This window comes from Plasmodium chabaudi (genome assembly GCF_900002335.3).
Source record: "Plasmodium chabaudi chabaudi strain AS genome assembly, chromosome: 5".
Taxonomy (NCBI): Eukaryota; Apicomplexa; class Aconoidasida; order Haemosporida; family Plasmodiidae; genus Plasmodium; species Plasmodium chabaudi.
In genome coordinates, this window is record NC_030105.2 from 553,053 (window position 1) to 569,328 (window position 16,276).

Below are 16,276 nucleotides of genomic sequence, written 5' to 3' on the forward strand. Positions count from 1 at the left end.
TGTAGTAACAAACACATTGATTATGCATGCATATATTCGTTTTCAACAATTTTTATTTTTTACATCAACACAAAAACAAGTTTTTTCACGTATTTTAAATTAAAAAATGATAAATAATAAATTGTTTAAATTGATAGAAAAAAAGTGGAAATCACAAACTGGGACTTCATTAGGTGGGTGTCCTTATGGGCGCAATAGATAAAGTCGCGTGTGTCATTTATTTTGATTGTTTCGTTTATTTTGTTCCGATTTTTTTGTCAAAGGTGAACTATCGCCACGTGACAAAGACGTCGTCTGTTCGGTAGCGCTGGTGAATAGATATATTTTCAAAATTGAAATTTTCTTTTTTTTGTGAATTTAAATATTCTAAATATCCGGTATAAGCAATCATAGCACCATTATCAACACAATAACTATGATCCATAAATCCAATTTTTATATTTTTTTGCTTTGCCATTTTTTTCATCATATTTTGAAGGAATACATTACATCCTACACCCCCTACAATAATTACTTCTTTACTATTTGTAAAGGCGATAGCTCTTTCTGTTATTTCAATAAGCATACTAAATATATGATGTTGTAAACTATAGCATATTTGAATTTTTCTTTTTTCTTCATCAGTTAATTTACTAGCTTCAATCTCATCTGGTGAAGTTTCTTCTAAATCTTTTTCGTAATAATCCGAACTTGTTTCTATAGAACAATTATCATCATAGTATTCATTATTTTGGCCATAATTTTGTTTATTTTCATTTTTGTATATAATATTATCTTCATAATATGAACTTCCTTTCATTCCATGTAGGAAATTATAATTAGGTAATGCATTATTTTTATCTGTTCCTGTTTGTTTATTATGATTAATCTTGTTATTATTTTGAATTGAATTGTCAATACTATTTGGAGAATCTTGATATAGTTCATCTTCTAAGGTTATATCATCATTTTGTAAAGAACTATCTTCGTTTATTTTTTGTTTTTTATTATTATCTTCTTCTTTACTAATTTGGCTAGTTCCTTTTTTCTTATTACTTTTATATTGTGGATTACCTTTTTTACTGTTTTTATTTATATATTTTGAAAAGTATTTACTAATATAAAAATCGTAACCACTAAAGGATATGTCCATACCTTTGATTGTGTAAGGGAATTGTAGTAGTTCATTGTAATATAAAGATTGTGAAAATTTTTCTTTTTTATTAAACTTTGATGAAGGAGTGTCCTTTGAATTGGAAGACAAAGCATCGCTCTCGTTGTTGCCATCGTTGGTATGAATTTGGTTTCCCTTTTCCCTTTCTTCCATTTTTCGTAGCAGTCTTAATAGTTTTTTTTTTCGAGCCCATAATTCTACATTATAGCCAGGAGATGGTGAATTAGAAATTTTTAAAATTCGAGCAGAGCGATCAATAACATTTCCAATAGCAATATCTAGCGTTTCTCCGATTATTTCATATTTTTTTTTATAATCATTATAATAAATAATTTGTGTATTACTTCCACTAACATATAAAATAATAGGATGTTGTAATTTTGTAATAAAGATTCCCATTTCAATATGAGAAATACAATGGTTTACTCCTATAACAGGTATATTAAAAAGTAAAGAGAATATTTTTGATATATTATATGCTACATATAATGCTGATCCTATACCAGGTCCTTTAGTATAACATATTAATCCTATATCTGTTATTTTTATATTTAATTTATTTAAACAATCTTTTATCATATCAATTATATAATATTTATGATGAGCATTTATTTCTCTAGGAATAAAACCACATCCAATTTCTGAAACATAAGTTCTTCTCATATTTACAAGTATTTTCATTTCTTCATCGATGATACTGATCCCTAACTTATTAGCACTCCCTTCCATTCCTAAAATATACATTCTTTTCTTTGCAACCTCATCCATTTTTACAAATTATCATATGTGTGGGTTGGGAAGTACCAGCAAATTTTACTTACCTATTTATATAGATATATTTTGAAGGGTATAATTATAGTTCCCCAAAATGTGACATTAACTTATTTTAAAACACTATACATACACTATGTTTCTAAATTTTGTTAATATATATAATGAAAAGAAAAATGTTTTCCCCTTTATATATTCTCAATTATTTTGCAAATTTAATCTCTCTCAAAAAAGGAAACCCTTTGCAAGCACAAATTGGCAAGTAGATAATTAATCCTTAAGTGGTGGCCATAAAGTGAACTTATTAATATTGCTATTGTTTTGCAATTTGTTAATTTTCCAACTTTTTATGTAGTATTAATTTTTTCAAATATTTATTTTCTTTGTGGTGATGGCATATATTGGGGTGATCGAGATGGCAAAATAGGATGACTACGCACCGAGGGGATATAAAAATTTTTGCAAAAAAATATAATAAGAAAAAGTTAACGAACTACAATTAGGTTTTAAATAATAAAATGGATTTGTAGAGCATCTTCCTCAGTAAATTTTATTATATATCATATTTACTATGCAAAAATTCGTATAAATTTATAAATAAAAATATATAAGCATGCATGTTTTGATATAATGGAAAATGGAAACAACTTTGAAACTGATAAAGAGAGGGAAGATGATAGAAATGGGGTAAGGACGAGTATAAGCAAAATGTATGTAGTTATATATAATATAGGTAAAAAAAAAAACATTGGAAATATCGTACGTAGTTGTGTTGCATTTAATGTCAGTGAAATATTTGTAGTTGGACGAAACAAAAAAGAAACAAGTTTTTTTGGTAGTATGGGAACACATGGATATATAAAAATACGATATTTTACAAATATGATTGAATTGAAACAATATTTAAATAATAATGATATATTATTATATGCATGTGAAATAACAAATCAATCTATTCCTATTACTGAACAACCATTTGTAAAAAATAAAGATATAGCATTTTTATTTGGAAATGAAGGTACAGGAATTAGCGAACAAATAATAAATATGTGTGATAAAATTATTTATATACCACAATATGGAAATGGGACCGCTTCTTTAAATGTTTCAGTTTCTTGTGCAATCATTTTACAAAACTTTGCTGTATGGGCTAATTATATAGAAGTCAAAATTAAAGGAAATAAATTTATTATTCAAGAACAGGAAAATAAATTAAATAATTATTTAAATCCTTCTCGAGAATTACTGAAAGAGATTGATGATAAGAGAATAATGCGAGAGAGAAAAAAAACGGAAAATCAACTAGCCAATTTGGATAATTTAGAATTTTTATTTTGACAAAAAATTGTGCAGCAATTTGATACAGTATATATAGCATTCTTTTTGTTATCATACTTTCCTATCTTATTTGTTCCTTTACATTTGTAAAATTTATAACAATTTGGGTGTGCATATATAATAACTACTTTGTTTGGTACATCATTACAAAACAATTTATATACTACAAAAATATACAAAATTTATGGTACCCCATAAATATAATAATTATTTTTCTTTAATTTTTTAATGACACCATAATTATTAAATAGTTTGAATATTTTTCGTTCCGGAAATTTACACCATTTTTTTATCCATTTATTGCAATAATTTTGCAAAAAAAAAATAACAAAATCAAAAAAGTAAAAAAAAATAAAATGATGATATTCCTTAGTATTTACAATATATGTTATTCGCACATTGTGCATACACTTTTTCCAATTCATCAAAATATATAAATTTTCATAATTAAAATATAAATAAATATAAACATATGCAACACATATATGAGTATACAGTAGGAAAAAGACACTGGACAAACTCCAAAGCGACAAAATGAAAACTCAGATAAATTTCCCAATTGATAAAATAAAATTAATTGAAAAAAATTTCAATTTGATTGATGGAAATGGCGATAAAAAAATAAACCCTGAGGAATTTAAAATACTGATAAGATTACTTGGACAAACTAAAACAGATAAAGAAATATATGACATCATTGATCAGCATTTTGAAGACATAGATGAAAAGTCAGAAGATAATAAACAAGTTGAAAATAGTAAGGAAAAAACCGTAAAAACAAATGGGGGTGAAATAAATAAAAATACTATTGTTAAAAAAAATGGTGGAAAGATATCACCAAATCATGATCGAATAAAAAATTTAATTAATAAATTAAATAATTTTAATGATGATTATGATAAACGAAATAAGGGAATAAAAAAAAATGAAAATAATTTACAAACAGATAATGGAATTGACATAAGTGAAATGAAACCAAAAAAAGATATTAATTTTGAAACATTTATGAAAATATTTATAAACACATATACAGAACCTATATCAGTAAACGAATTAATAAAATCTTTTGAAATTTTAGACAATAAAAAAACAGGTTATATCAATGAAGACACATTGAAACATATTATGATCAGTTCTAATGAACAAATTAGTAATGATGATATGAATTTATTTATGAACTCTTTAAATTTTAAGGATAAAAAAAAAATCGATTATATTCTTTTATCAAAAAAATTAAAAAACACAATTTATTAACACCAACATATATAATATCATTTTTAAGAAAATACGTATTTATTTCCAAACAACATTTGTGTAAATATATATAAAAAAATGTTTAACAACTATTCGTATAAGCACGGTTCTTTTGTGGTACTGTGTTTATATTTCTTCGCTTTTTTTGTTTTTAATACATATATATATATGCACACATGCATGATCGTATATTTTTTTGTTTACTAACCCTATTCTAAACTTAATTTTCTAACACAAAGAATTTAAATTAAGAACTGTAACATCATTCTAATTACATTCTATATCATAAAAGGAAATATAAATTTAGTTATACTTTATACTTTTTTTCAAATTGTTCAATATAATTAAATTTAAGTCATTAATCTTAAAAGGAATAATGAAAAAAAACAAAACAAAAAAAAAAAAAACAAAAAAATATCGAAAACAACAAATGAAATACAAGTTGGAAGCGAAAAAAATATGCAAATAAATGAATATTTTATTTATTTTATTATTTTTTTCTGTGTTTTCCTCATTGTATATCGTATTAATGTCATTTTTATGTATTCCTTTTCCCTTTAAACAGAAAAAAAAACGTACATATTTTTAACATATTTAAATAGACAAGATAAAAAAAAATAATTATTTCATTCTTGTAAACTTAGCCACGACAAATATCAATTATTTAAAAATCAATTTTGTTCCAATTTTTTTTGTCTCTCTATATATAAATATCTCTACAATGTGCGATAGCAATTTAATATATTACATTACTGTTATATACATAACAAATAATGCAATAATACTGAGTATTGACGTTCCGTTCATAAAACTACCACTGGCTGGTGGTTTTACGGTACCTGCACCTCCACCAGTACCTGGGGCTGGGACTTTGGCAACACATTCATAATATTTTCCTTTCAATTTGCATTCTTCTTGAGCTTTACATTTCAATGAACATTGGGTTTGCCCTGTACCTGTACATCTACCATTCTGTAAAATTTTTCCTATATCACATGAGCATGTTGCGTTGCTAGGGTTTCCTCCATCGAGTACACATTTTCCAAAACCACAGTCGACGTTATTACATTTTTGTGGTTTACATACACCTAGTGATGCTACAAATCCATTTACACAGTCACACCTAAGAACGGCTGGAACAGCATTTGCCTGGTTTACACATGTAGAATAATCACCACATACTTTATCTTTATTTTCAAGTTTATCACAAGCAACCTTTGGTTCACAATTGTTTTCAGTTTTTAATGCAAATCCAGGAGAACATAAACATTCAAAATGATTACTCATTTGAATTAGTTTTCCATTTTTACATATTGTGTCTACAGTGACTTTTGCATTAGTATATCTTATTGCAAGTTGGATAAAAAATAAAAAAATAAAACTGTATTTGAAATTCATTTTTGCGAAAATTTAATATAATATAATTTGGGTAAAATAAATGTTGTGAGAATAATTTTATGAAATTGTTTTGTTTTTTTTAGGGAAATTTTGAGAATATTGTTAAACTTAAAAAAATGTATAAAATAGAGTAAAAATAAAATATATAAAAAAAAAAATATATATTATAAAATAATATATTATAGAATTTATATTTATTTTAATCTGTGCATTTTTGTTAATATATATTTTTACATACATAGTTTAAAATAGTTAGCTCAATTGTTTTATTTATTGTACCTATATGTATCGTTGTATTTTTTTTTTTTGTAATATAGCTTTTTAGCTACTTAAAAAATCGAGCTAAAAAATAGACAATAGCTAGCTGTGTGCATTGTATATAGCACCATAGAATTTATATAAATAAAAATTATTTTCAAAAATAGCTATTTGATCATGTTTAATATATTTAATGATTTTACAAAAAACACGTGTACACACATTTTTCTACAGTTTTTATTGAGCATTCAATTATTCGCTAGTTTTACTTATAAAAAATAATCCAAGCAATTTTAATGGATAATATACATTATTTTTATTATAATTTTATGTAAAATTAAAAGGATACAATTTTTTAAATCCTTGTAGACAGGTTAAAAAAATTATAAACAAGTGTCTTTTTTCGATTAAGTCGTAAGATAAAAAAGTGGAATTTATAAGATTATATAGACTTTTTGTAAATATATTTTACGCATATTTTTTTAATAGTATTATATTTTGTAATATTTACAATGAAATATAGGATGAAATAAAATTTATATAAACTGGAATTTATATATAGGGAGTGGTAAAATATAGGTGTTACATTCCTTATTCACAGTAAATATGCAAGCATACGAGGATTGTCTTTGGTATTTTCATGAATGAACATATAAGATATACTTGTTCAATGTCAATAAAAGACATATATAATGTATTACCTTTTTTATATAAATATAGTTATCCCACCAAAATTATATATACATACAATATAACTTATTTTACAATGCATAATATTATATACAAATAAATAGATCGCAGGAAAATAATTAGGAATATCAAATGTTAAACCGGCTTTCCATTTTTTTCTTTTTCCACAATTATAGCATGAAGGTTTTATCGAAAACCTTTTATGCAATCATTTGATAAATTAATATTTATACTAATTTTATTGTGGGGTATAAGATAAAAATACTATTATTTTAATGGTAGTTCTATTGTGTTTGTTCTATAATTCGTGTTAAACAAAATTATATAACTCAAAAAATGAATATATGCATTTATATTAAAAAAATCAATACATGTATATATATTTTTTATTACCCACAAAAATATAACTACAAAGCGTTTAAACTTAAAAGTTAGGACTGCATTAGTAAAATTTATTCAGAAATATTTGTTTATTTAAATGATATTTGAGAATAATAGTAAAATGGCAAATATAATGGTTATATTGAACATGCTATATATTGAATGTGAGATACATTTTTCTTCCTCAATGCTAAGTTTAAAGCCTTCGTCACAGTCGCACCTATAGAATGCATCTACCTTTTTACATATTTGGTGTTCTTTACTGCAAACTAATGAACATGGGGTCTCTCCTTCTTTTGTACATTTGCTTCCATCATCAATATTTACAACATATCCTATATTACATGAACATGTTGGTGGATCATTTACGGCATCCTCATTTATGATACATTTACCAAAGCCACAATCAATATTTTGGCAAGTTTCTGGAACACATATATTACCTTTCGCAACATATGAGTTTATGCAGTCACATGTGTATGTCTCTGTACCTTCGTTTTCATGCTTAGTACATTTTGAAAATTCACCACATGCCTTATCAACTGTATTCACAGAGCATTCAACTTTTGCTTCACAGGCATCATTAGACACATGTACAAAGTTTTCATTACATCGGCATTCTAAATGATTACTCATTTGAGCCAAAAATCCATTTTTACATTTAGTATCTGGCGTAATTGCTGCATTATAATAACTTAATCCAAGGAAAGCGTATATGAAAAGAAAAACAGTGTAATAAGTATTCATTTTTAAATAAATTTAAACGAATAACAAAATTAAGATTTTTATTATATAGTAAAGTGTAATTTTTTTTATGGGACTTTATGTATTGTATAAAATGTAAATATTCAAACAAAATTGTTAAATACAAATAAAAAATTAGAATAATAATATAATAAGAAATATATAGTGAAAAGCCAAATGGACAATAATATAACGGAAATCAAAAAACAAAAAGGGAATACAATATTAGAAAAAGTAAAATAAATACTGAAATAATAATAATATTATAAAAAGATAAAATTATTCTTTTGTATATTTATATTTTATAAAGTTTTTTTTTTTATGCATATTATATATGGCTAGTTCCCAAAAATGCCCGAATAATATACAAAAAATTTGATGAAAAAAAAAAAAACTCAAAAATAATATAGGTATATACAAGGAAAAAGTGCCTATACAGTAAATGTAATATTATATATGTATATAATATATTTTTGTGTGTGCATACATAGCATTTCAAAACATAAAATATTTTTTGTAGCTATGTAAGTACATACCACGGTATATGTTGCCTATATTGTTATTTACACATATTTTAATAAAAATATGCTCAAAAAATTGAAGAATAAAGTAGGAAATTGTCTGTTAAAATAAATAATTAATAATTCTTGTAATGTTTATGTAGCTAGCGATTTGCATATAAAATATTTTTTTATATAAAAAACTGTTATTAGCTAGCTAAACATATTTATACATACTAAAAAATTAAAAATATGATATGGTCAGCACATTTTTGGCGCTTTTTGCAGTCATATGTAGAAATATTTATGCATATGCATAATTATATGTACTTACAATTGTTGAATTTTTTTTGAAGAATGTCCAAATATCTCTACAATATAATACATTACACAAATAAAAGGATTTGCGATTTTCCTCGATTATTGAGCTCTTAAAAATTTTTCAAATGTCGTTATATTTTGTTTTCTCTTAAAAGTGGAAATGACATAAATTTGTACTAATATCATAGAAATAAAAAAAATGGTGATATTGTATTTTATATATGTTTATATCCAACATATCATTTTGCACACACAAATTGTTTGCATTCCGTGATTAATTTGTTAACATTGTACTTTTCTAATATGAGGTATAAAAAAGGTGTTTCTTTCCACATTAATTGCAGCCTATTAATCTCATTTTCACTTGTACTATCAACATGAATAAAGGATTGGTGTAATCTTCGCTTTAACTTATAATCCTGTTTAAAATATTTAAATGCTTTACTTAAAAAACGGTCTAGGGAAAATAATGTTGGCGATTTAATTGATGATTTATTCATCTTAATATCTTCGATTAATTTTTTCTGTTTTTTCAAATTTTTAGTACATTCTTCGATTTCAACCAGTATCCATTTTAAAGACTCGAATTTTTTTATAAAATCATATTTTAATTCATTTTTTATAGATATGTCCAATTTCCCATTTTCGTCAAGGTCTTCCAATGGAGACACACTATGATGAAAAAAAAATAGAGAGAATAAAAGTGAAAAATTGTGAAAATGAAAAAAAAATAGAACATAGAAAATTGTATAACATTGTAATAGTGAGAAAAAACTTACTTTTTGTTTAAGATTATTTTTATAAGCTCATTTATTTCTATAACGGTTGAATCATGTAAGTCAAAATATTTTTTAACATAAATAATACAATCGTTTATTATTTTTTTTTCATTGTTCTGTTCTTCATTCATTATAAGTAGCCAAATAATAGGTTAATTTTGGAGGTTTAATAACATAATAAAATTAGGGAATGACAAAAAGAAAGAGAAAATACACCAATCTATGTTAGTCAATGGTTATTTATAGTATGTTCGAAATTACATATTGATATTATACATGTATAAGTATTATATCCGCTTGTTTTCCTTTTTTTTTGTTTTTTCCATTATACAGTTTAACTGTATATAGAAAATGAAATACATAAAAATTATAAAAAGCTGAAAATATTTAATATATACAAACTTGTATAAATATGCTTTAATTTGAATGCATTTATCATATGAACTGTTAAGGTTGGATTATTTGGAATAATAATAAAAATGAAAAAAAATTATAATATTGCATTACTATAATTTTTGTTCACATTGTGAATGCGCTTTAGGAATAAAAAAGCTTAAAACAAATTAATGCGAATATAATTCCGTATTCACATAGTAAACTAGTAGAACGAAAATGAAATAAATTATTTTTTATGAATAATGTATTGGTTGTATTTCTTAAAACTGTATTACCATTTCGTTAATATAAAATGGTTACTATGTAATTTGTTTATAAAAATTGTAGCAATTTTCCATGTAACAAAAATATTATAGTACATTATACTATGGTTTTTCGAGAAAAAAAGAACAATGAAAAAAACAATATACCTAACTACACATTTATAATATATTGCTATTGTTTAAATAACTTTGTGTTGGTTTTAAAATCCATTGTATGCGATTTGTTGAGATATAGAACAGTTTGCTTTATTCTGTTTACAGACTTACAAGTTTTTTAGAATTAATGAATATTGCCCATTCATAATAATATTTAAAAAAGTATGAACGTTCAGAAAAAAAGAAAAAATTGGTCATAAACATACACAATATATGCATGTGTAAATATTCCTTTGATAATCTAAACATATTTACATATACTATTTTTAATTTCTAAAAATGTAATTTTTGATCTGTATAAAAAAATTGAGGGGGAAAAATGGAAAAAAAATTAATACTGTATTTTCGGATAACTATATTATTATATATTTAGAAATATAAAATTATAACAATTTCTCCTATTTTTGAAATATGAATATTGAATAGTTTATGCTACTTTATCACCTCAGTCGTCATAAATATTTTATGTAAATATTGAATAAATATAGTAACATTATTATTGTAAAACAGGAATAGTAATAATAATTGATATTATATATAAAGACATAATAATGTAGAAATTAATTAAATATTTTCCATATTTTACAAAATGATAATTCAATATTTAAATGAAAAAAAAATTTACACTAAATGCTATAAAAAGACAATTTTGAAAAAAAAAATAACCGTATTACCGCTTTCTTTTTCCTATTAATTTTTTTATTTTCTGTTACTATTAGATAGGTACTTTGTTTCAAAAATACACATGCATATATATTTGTAGGTGATTTTTCGTGTTTAAATTTTTATTAAAATTATTCTGTAATTTATTTGGCAAAATATATTTATAGCAGGTGCTATTATATGGAGAAAAAAATATAAATATTCATATAACGTTGTTATATGTGCATTTTTTGTGACAATTTTTTGTTGATTGAAAAAATAAATATTGTGTATAATTATGTCTATATAATATATATGTATTAATTATTCATATATTTAAAATTTATAAAAATATACATAACTCTACACCACTTTCCTTTTATAAAAAAAATTACGCACACACATATACATCCATATATTTACACAACATTACCTGCATTGTGACAAAATTTAGTTAGAACAAAATGTCCGAAGAAATGCACTGTTACAATGGGAACATTAAGGATGGGTTGTTTCATGGATACGGTGTTTTAGTATACTCAAAAAATGAAAAGTATGAAGGTGATTTTGCATATGGAAGAAGGGAAGGAAAAGGAAAATTTACATATGCTGATGGTGCAACATATGAAGGAGAATGGATGGATGATAAGATACATGGGAAAGGAGTGGCACATTTTGTAAGTGGAAATATATATGAAGGAGAATGGGAAAATGGAAAGATAAGTGGGTTTGGTATATTAAATTATAGTAATGGTGATAAATATGAAGGTGAATGGTCAGAAGGTAAAATGCACGGAAGAGGTACATATATATATGCTGATGGAGATATATATGTAGGAGAATGGAAAAATGATAAAAGACATGGAAAAGGATGTGTTAAATATAAAGGGAGTAAAGATAAAATAGCAGAAACATATGACGGTGATTGGTATGAAGGGAAAATGCAAGGCAAAGGTGTTTATTCTTTTGCTGATGGTGGAATATATGAAGGGGATTGGGTTGATGGGAAAATGGAAGGAAAAGGTATATATAAATATTTAAATGGTAATAAATATGACGGTGATTGGTCAAATGATATGAAAAATGGATATGGTGTATTAACATATGCTAATGGGGAAATGTATGAAGGATATTGGAAAGATGATAAAGTACATGGTAAAGGGACATTAACTTATAGTAAAGGAGATAAATATATAGGTGATTGGGAATTTGCTAAAAAGTGTGGAGAAGGAGAATTAATATATTCATCAGGTGATAAATTTAAAGGAAAATGGAAAAATGATAAAGCAAATGGATTTGGGGTTCTGAATTATTCTAATGGAAATAAATACAAGGGTGAGTGGGTTAATGATCAAAGGCACGGATTTGGTGTTTTTACATGTAAAGAAGATGGGTCTGTTTATTCAGGCCAATTTTCACATAACAGAAAAGAAGGACATGGTACATTGACTTTTTCTAATGGAACCATTGTTGAAGGTATATGGAATTTAGGTGTTTTGACCAAAGTAACAAAATTTCAGTTATACCCATCTTCTCCCTGGAATGACCCTGATTTATAATTGCGTGTGATGAAAATCGAAGCAAAGGGAGAAGGTCGATATTATATAACTTTTTTTTCATTGATAATTAGGTACAAATATAATGTTTATATTTGTGAAAGATTATTTTATTATTATTTTTTTTATGTGTATTTTTATGTTTGTTCTTTGGTGTTTATTTTTTTTATTATAATTCATATTTTATACATTTGTTAGTATATACATATTGTGTATATAAATACTTTTTATTCTCATAATTTTTTATTAATTTTTATTGTTTAATGAGGCTTACTTTTTACAATGTAAACGCTTCATATAGTATACACACTTTATATTAATTTTTTATTATATATTTTTTTTGAATAATTTAATATATGCATACTTGAACGAAAAAAATACAAGCAAACAAAAAAATAAAAAGAAAAAATTAAAATAAATGAAATAAAATATAACAAAATAAGTTTGTAACAATAAATAATGATGATAAAAATGATAACACTTTTTTGAGATATTAAAATAAAGTGTAATCACAATGGAAGAAATGGATTGCTAGACCGAACATGTTGTCATATTTTATTTATTATATATAATATTACTTTGAACAAATAGCTAGCTATTTTATGTCGTATTATTGATCATTTTGTTATATGAACAGTTCATATATATTTTTTTGTAATTTCCATTTTTCTTAATTTGGTCATGTATTTTATTGCATGGTCATATAAATTTGTATCTTTTTCCGTGATTTGGTATTATTAATTTTTTTTTTATACTATTGTAGCTATTTTATTCCCTTAAATTTATTTTTTCGTTCGTCTTCACATTTATACACACCACATGCATGTTACATATAAAAGCGTACTAAAATGGAAACGCTGAAAAAGCTACAAAAAAATTCTCTTAATAAAAAAGAGCACGCTGGTCTTGAGAATGTACTTGGAATAATATTTGATGAGTTAATGTTTGATTTTAAAATAAAATTTATTGAAAAAATATCGATACTAATCAATGAAGTGAGACATAGTGACTCAATTTTGGAAATTGATAAGAGTGAACACAATGCGAAGCGGCGTAAACATAATAATCATGACAAAAATGAAGATGATGACGAAAAAAAAAAAAATAATAAGTCCTTATATAATGAGGGCAACACTCTTAGTATATATTTAGAGAGTTATATGGATCGAAAAAATCATAGCTTGTTAAAAAAATTGAAAAGGGGAAGTAAAGAACGAGAAATATATGGATCTTATAAAAATGTCGATTCTGAAGATGGTGATAACAAGGTGGAGGAGGACGACGAAGATGATGATAAAAAAAGGTATTCTCTTAATTTATATGAAGGAGGGAAAAAGAATTTTAATTTTTCAAGTAAAATTGAAAATGATATATATAAAATAAAAGACAAATCATCTATTATATTAAATAAAGACACCCAAATTAAATCAGATATTGATAATAATGAAATAAATTTATTAAATTTAAAAAAAGCATATGAATATAATTATTTAAAAAAAAAATACATACCTGAAAATATAAAAGAGTTAGCAATTTCCAATGAATTAAATAAGAATATATCTGATTTACAAACCGATCCACCTCAAAAAAAAGACTTAGATATATATTCAAATGTGATAAGTAGATATACAGTAAAGCGACTTTTATCGAATAGAGGCGTGGATAAATATGGTAGCAATAACAAAAGTACTTGCACAAATAAAGAATTAATTAGTAGTTCATATATAGATAAATTAATGGTAGGAAAAATAAAACGTTTGGGTTATAGTAGTGATTCAAATGATGAAACTATGATAAAAAATTCTAAGGGTAGTATAGAAGATGATGATAAGAAATATAATAAGGAAAAAGAGACAAGATGGGGTGATAAATACCTTGGGAAATTACGTGGAAAATATGATGAGTTGTTAAGTAAGTCATTAGAGGAATTGCCAGAAAAAGGGAAAGATGAATCAAATGACTGGAAGTTTAAATTCGTTGATACAATGAAAACTGATACTGCTATTTATAAGCCACGTTATTGTAACTTAAAAGATAAGTTAAGCATAGAAAATATAAACTATAAAAATATTGAAAAAGAATATGATGCAATTTGTAAAAAAAGGGAAAAACATAAAGTTGAATCATTGGCTTCTGAAAAAGATCCTATAAATTATTTGATCGAAGCAGAATTACGTGAAAGGATGAATATTCATAGTAATGATGAGGATGATGATAAATGTGTGAAAAATAACTGCAAAAAAACGAAAGGGTCACATTGTGAGAATAAAAAAAAGAAACAATTATTTTTTGAAGTTATAAGAGGGAAACGACGAAAAAATTTAAAAGGATTTGAATGTGATGATTGTAAATCTTTTTATAATGAAATATTTTCTGACCATTCAGAAAATGAAAATTTCAAACAAACAGAAGAAAATGTGAATCGTTTTGAAACCAACAAAAAAAATATAGATGATGATAGTAAATCAGATGGACAAAGGAATCCAGTTCATGATATATTAAAAAAAAAAATGAGTAAAGATATAAATGCCAAATCAGAAGATATATTATTATATAAAAATAATAAATATAATTATGACAAAGAAAATAATACAACTATAAGTGATACATTAAAAAAAATATATCAAAAAAATAATAATATTTATTCAAAAAATAGAAAAAATGATTCAAATTCTATATATGATAGTGATATAGATAAATCTACAAACGATGGTAGGTTATCTAGTAAATATGAACATAATGGAAAAGAACACATTAATAGATCGAAACAAGATGATACAAACGAGGATACATTTTATGAGATATGTGATGATAATCAAAACAAAAAAAAAGAAACAAATAAAAAAAAAGCTATACAGGCTTATTCTCGCCACAGATTTCATAATAAGGTTAATGATTCTCCTCAAAATTTTTGGAGTTTTGATTTTTTTAAATAAAAAAAAGCATGCCCATATTATCAAAGGCATATATGTGTATGCAAAATGGAAGTGCAAATTTTTCCTTTTTTGTGTATGCCCAAATTATTTGTTTCTTCGACACACATATATAGATAATTATCCATGTTCTTGTGACAGTCATATTATATACATATGTGCATGTGCACTTTATACTTTTAAAGTTATTAATGTTTGACATATATTTAATTTTTTCATCTTTTCATTTTATCATTTATTTTTTGTTAGTTGTTTTTGGTGTTATATGAATTGATAGTAGAATAACTGGCTTTTGCTAGTTATAAGTTTTTATCAGTATTACAGTTTTTCCTATTTTCAAAAATAATTGCCTACTATATTATTATGGTGTTTCTTTTCGTTTCGCTTTTCATTTTTCGTTTGCATTTTTTGCTACCACATTTAGCATACAAAAGGTGAAATGCGATATAGACTTTAATTTGTAATCGACAATTTTTTTATCTTACTAATAAGGATAATTAATTTTACACATAGAAAAATATAAATATTAGGAATGTGTATATGTTAAGGATAAAATAATATATTATGTTTTATGCAGGGCACCTACATATATATGTGCGTGTACTGGGTTTCATTTTTTGGAGGGTCTATTTAAAAAGGTGAATACACCATTTGTATGAGCATACATATGTATAATATACAAACTTTGAGCACCATTTTTAGTTAAGAAAATAAATGTAAAAATAAAAGAGAGACAACCGTCG

General features: G+C 24.5%; 8 protein-coding genes across 8 annotated transcripts; 4 read left to right on the forward strand and 4 right to left on the reverse strand.

Moving 5' to 3' along the window:
• Window positions 1-268: 268 nt before the first annotated feature.
• Window positions 269-1,921, reverse strand: PCHAS_0514700 (tRNA N6-adenosine threonylcarbamoyltransferase, putative; the record flags this gene model as incomplete). Its single annotated transcript, XM_739626.2, has 1 exon — window positions 269-1,921. The coding sequence occupies one exon, from the start codon at window positions 1,919-1,921 to the stop codon at window positions 269-271; it is 1,653 nt and encodes a 550-aa protein (XP_744719.2).
• Window positions 1,922-2,554: 633 nt separating this feature from the next.
• PCHAS_0514800 (RNA methyltransferase, putative) lies at window positions 2,555-3,262 on the forward strand (the record flags this gene model as incomplete). Its single annotated transcript, XM_016800172.1, has 1 exon — window positions 2,555-3,262. One exon carries the CDS (start codon window positions 2,555-2,557, stop codon window positions 3,260-3,262), a length of 708 nt encoding a protein of 235 aa, XP_016655208.1.
• A 534-nt stretch (window positions 3,263-3,796) lies between these two features.
• Window positions 3,797-4,516, forward strand: PCHAS_0514900 (calmodulin, putative; the record flags this gene model as incomplete). The annotated part of the gene is made up of 1 exon (XM_016800173.1): window positions 3,797-4,516. One exon carries the CDS (start codon window positions 3,797-3,799, stop codon window positions 4,514-4,516), a length of 720 nt encoding a protein of 239 aa, XP_016655209.1.
• A 744-nt stretch (window positions 4,517-5,260) lies between these two features.
• Window positions 5,261-5,914, reverse strand: PCHAS_0515000 (ookinete surface protein P28, putative; the record flags this gene model as incomplete). The annotated part of the gene is made up of 1 exon (XM_016800174.1): window positions 5,261-5,914. The coding sequence occupies one exon, from the start codon at window positions 5,912-5,914 to the stop codon at window positions 5,261-5,263; it is 654 nt and encodes a 217-aa protein (XP_016655210.1).
• A 1,422-nt stretch (window positions 5,915-7,336) lies between these two features.
• PCHAS_0515100 (ookinete surface protein P25, putative) lies at window positions 7,337-7,990 on the reverse strand (the record flags this gene model as incomplete). The annotated part of the gene is made up of 1 exon (XM_739934.1): window positions 7,337-7,990. One exon carries the CDS (start codon window positions 7,988-7,990, stop codon window positions 7,337-7,339), a length of 654 nt encoding a protein of 217 aa, XP_745027.1.
• Window positions 7,991-9,047: 1,057 nt separating this feature from the next.
• PCHAS_0515200 (conserved Plasmodium protein, unknown function) lies at window positions 9,048-9,718 on the reverse strand (the record flags this gene model as incomplete). Its single annotated transcript, XM_016800176.1, has 2 exons — window positions 9,048-9,480; window positions 9,588-9,718. The coding sequence occupies 2 exons, from the start codon at window positions 9,716-9,718 to the stop codon at window positions 9,048-9,050; spliced, it is 564 nt and encodes a 187-aa protein (XP_016655211.1).
• A 1,790-nt stretch (window positions 9,719-11,508) lies between these two features.
• Window positions 11,509-12,603, forward strand: PCHAS_0515300 (MORN repeat-containing protein 1, putative; the record flags this gene model as incomplete). Its single annotated transcript, XM_016800177.1, has 1 exon — window positions 11,509-12,603. One exon carries the CDS (start codon window positions 11,509-11,511, stop codon window positions 12,601-12,603), a length of 1,095 nt encoding a protein of 364 aa, XP_016655212.1.
• An 845-nt stretch (window positions 12,604-13,448) lies between these two features.
• On the forward strand, window positions 13,449-15,536 carry PCHAS_0515400 (conserved Plasmodium protein, unknown function; the record flags this gene model as incomplete). The annotated part of the gene is made up of 1 exon (XM_739262.2): window positions 13,449-15,536. One exon carries the CDS (start codon window positions 13,449-13,451, stop codon window positions 15,534-15,536), a length of 2,088 nt encoding a protein of 695 aa, XP_744355.2.
• Window positions 15,537-16,276: the final 740 nt, after the last annotated feature.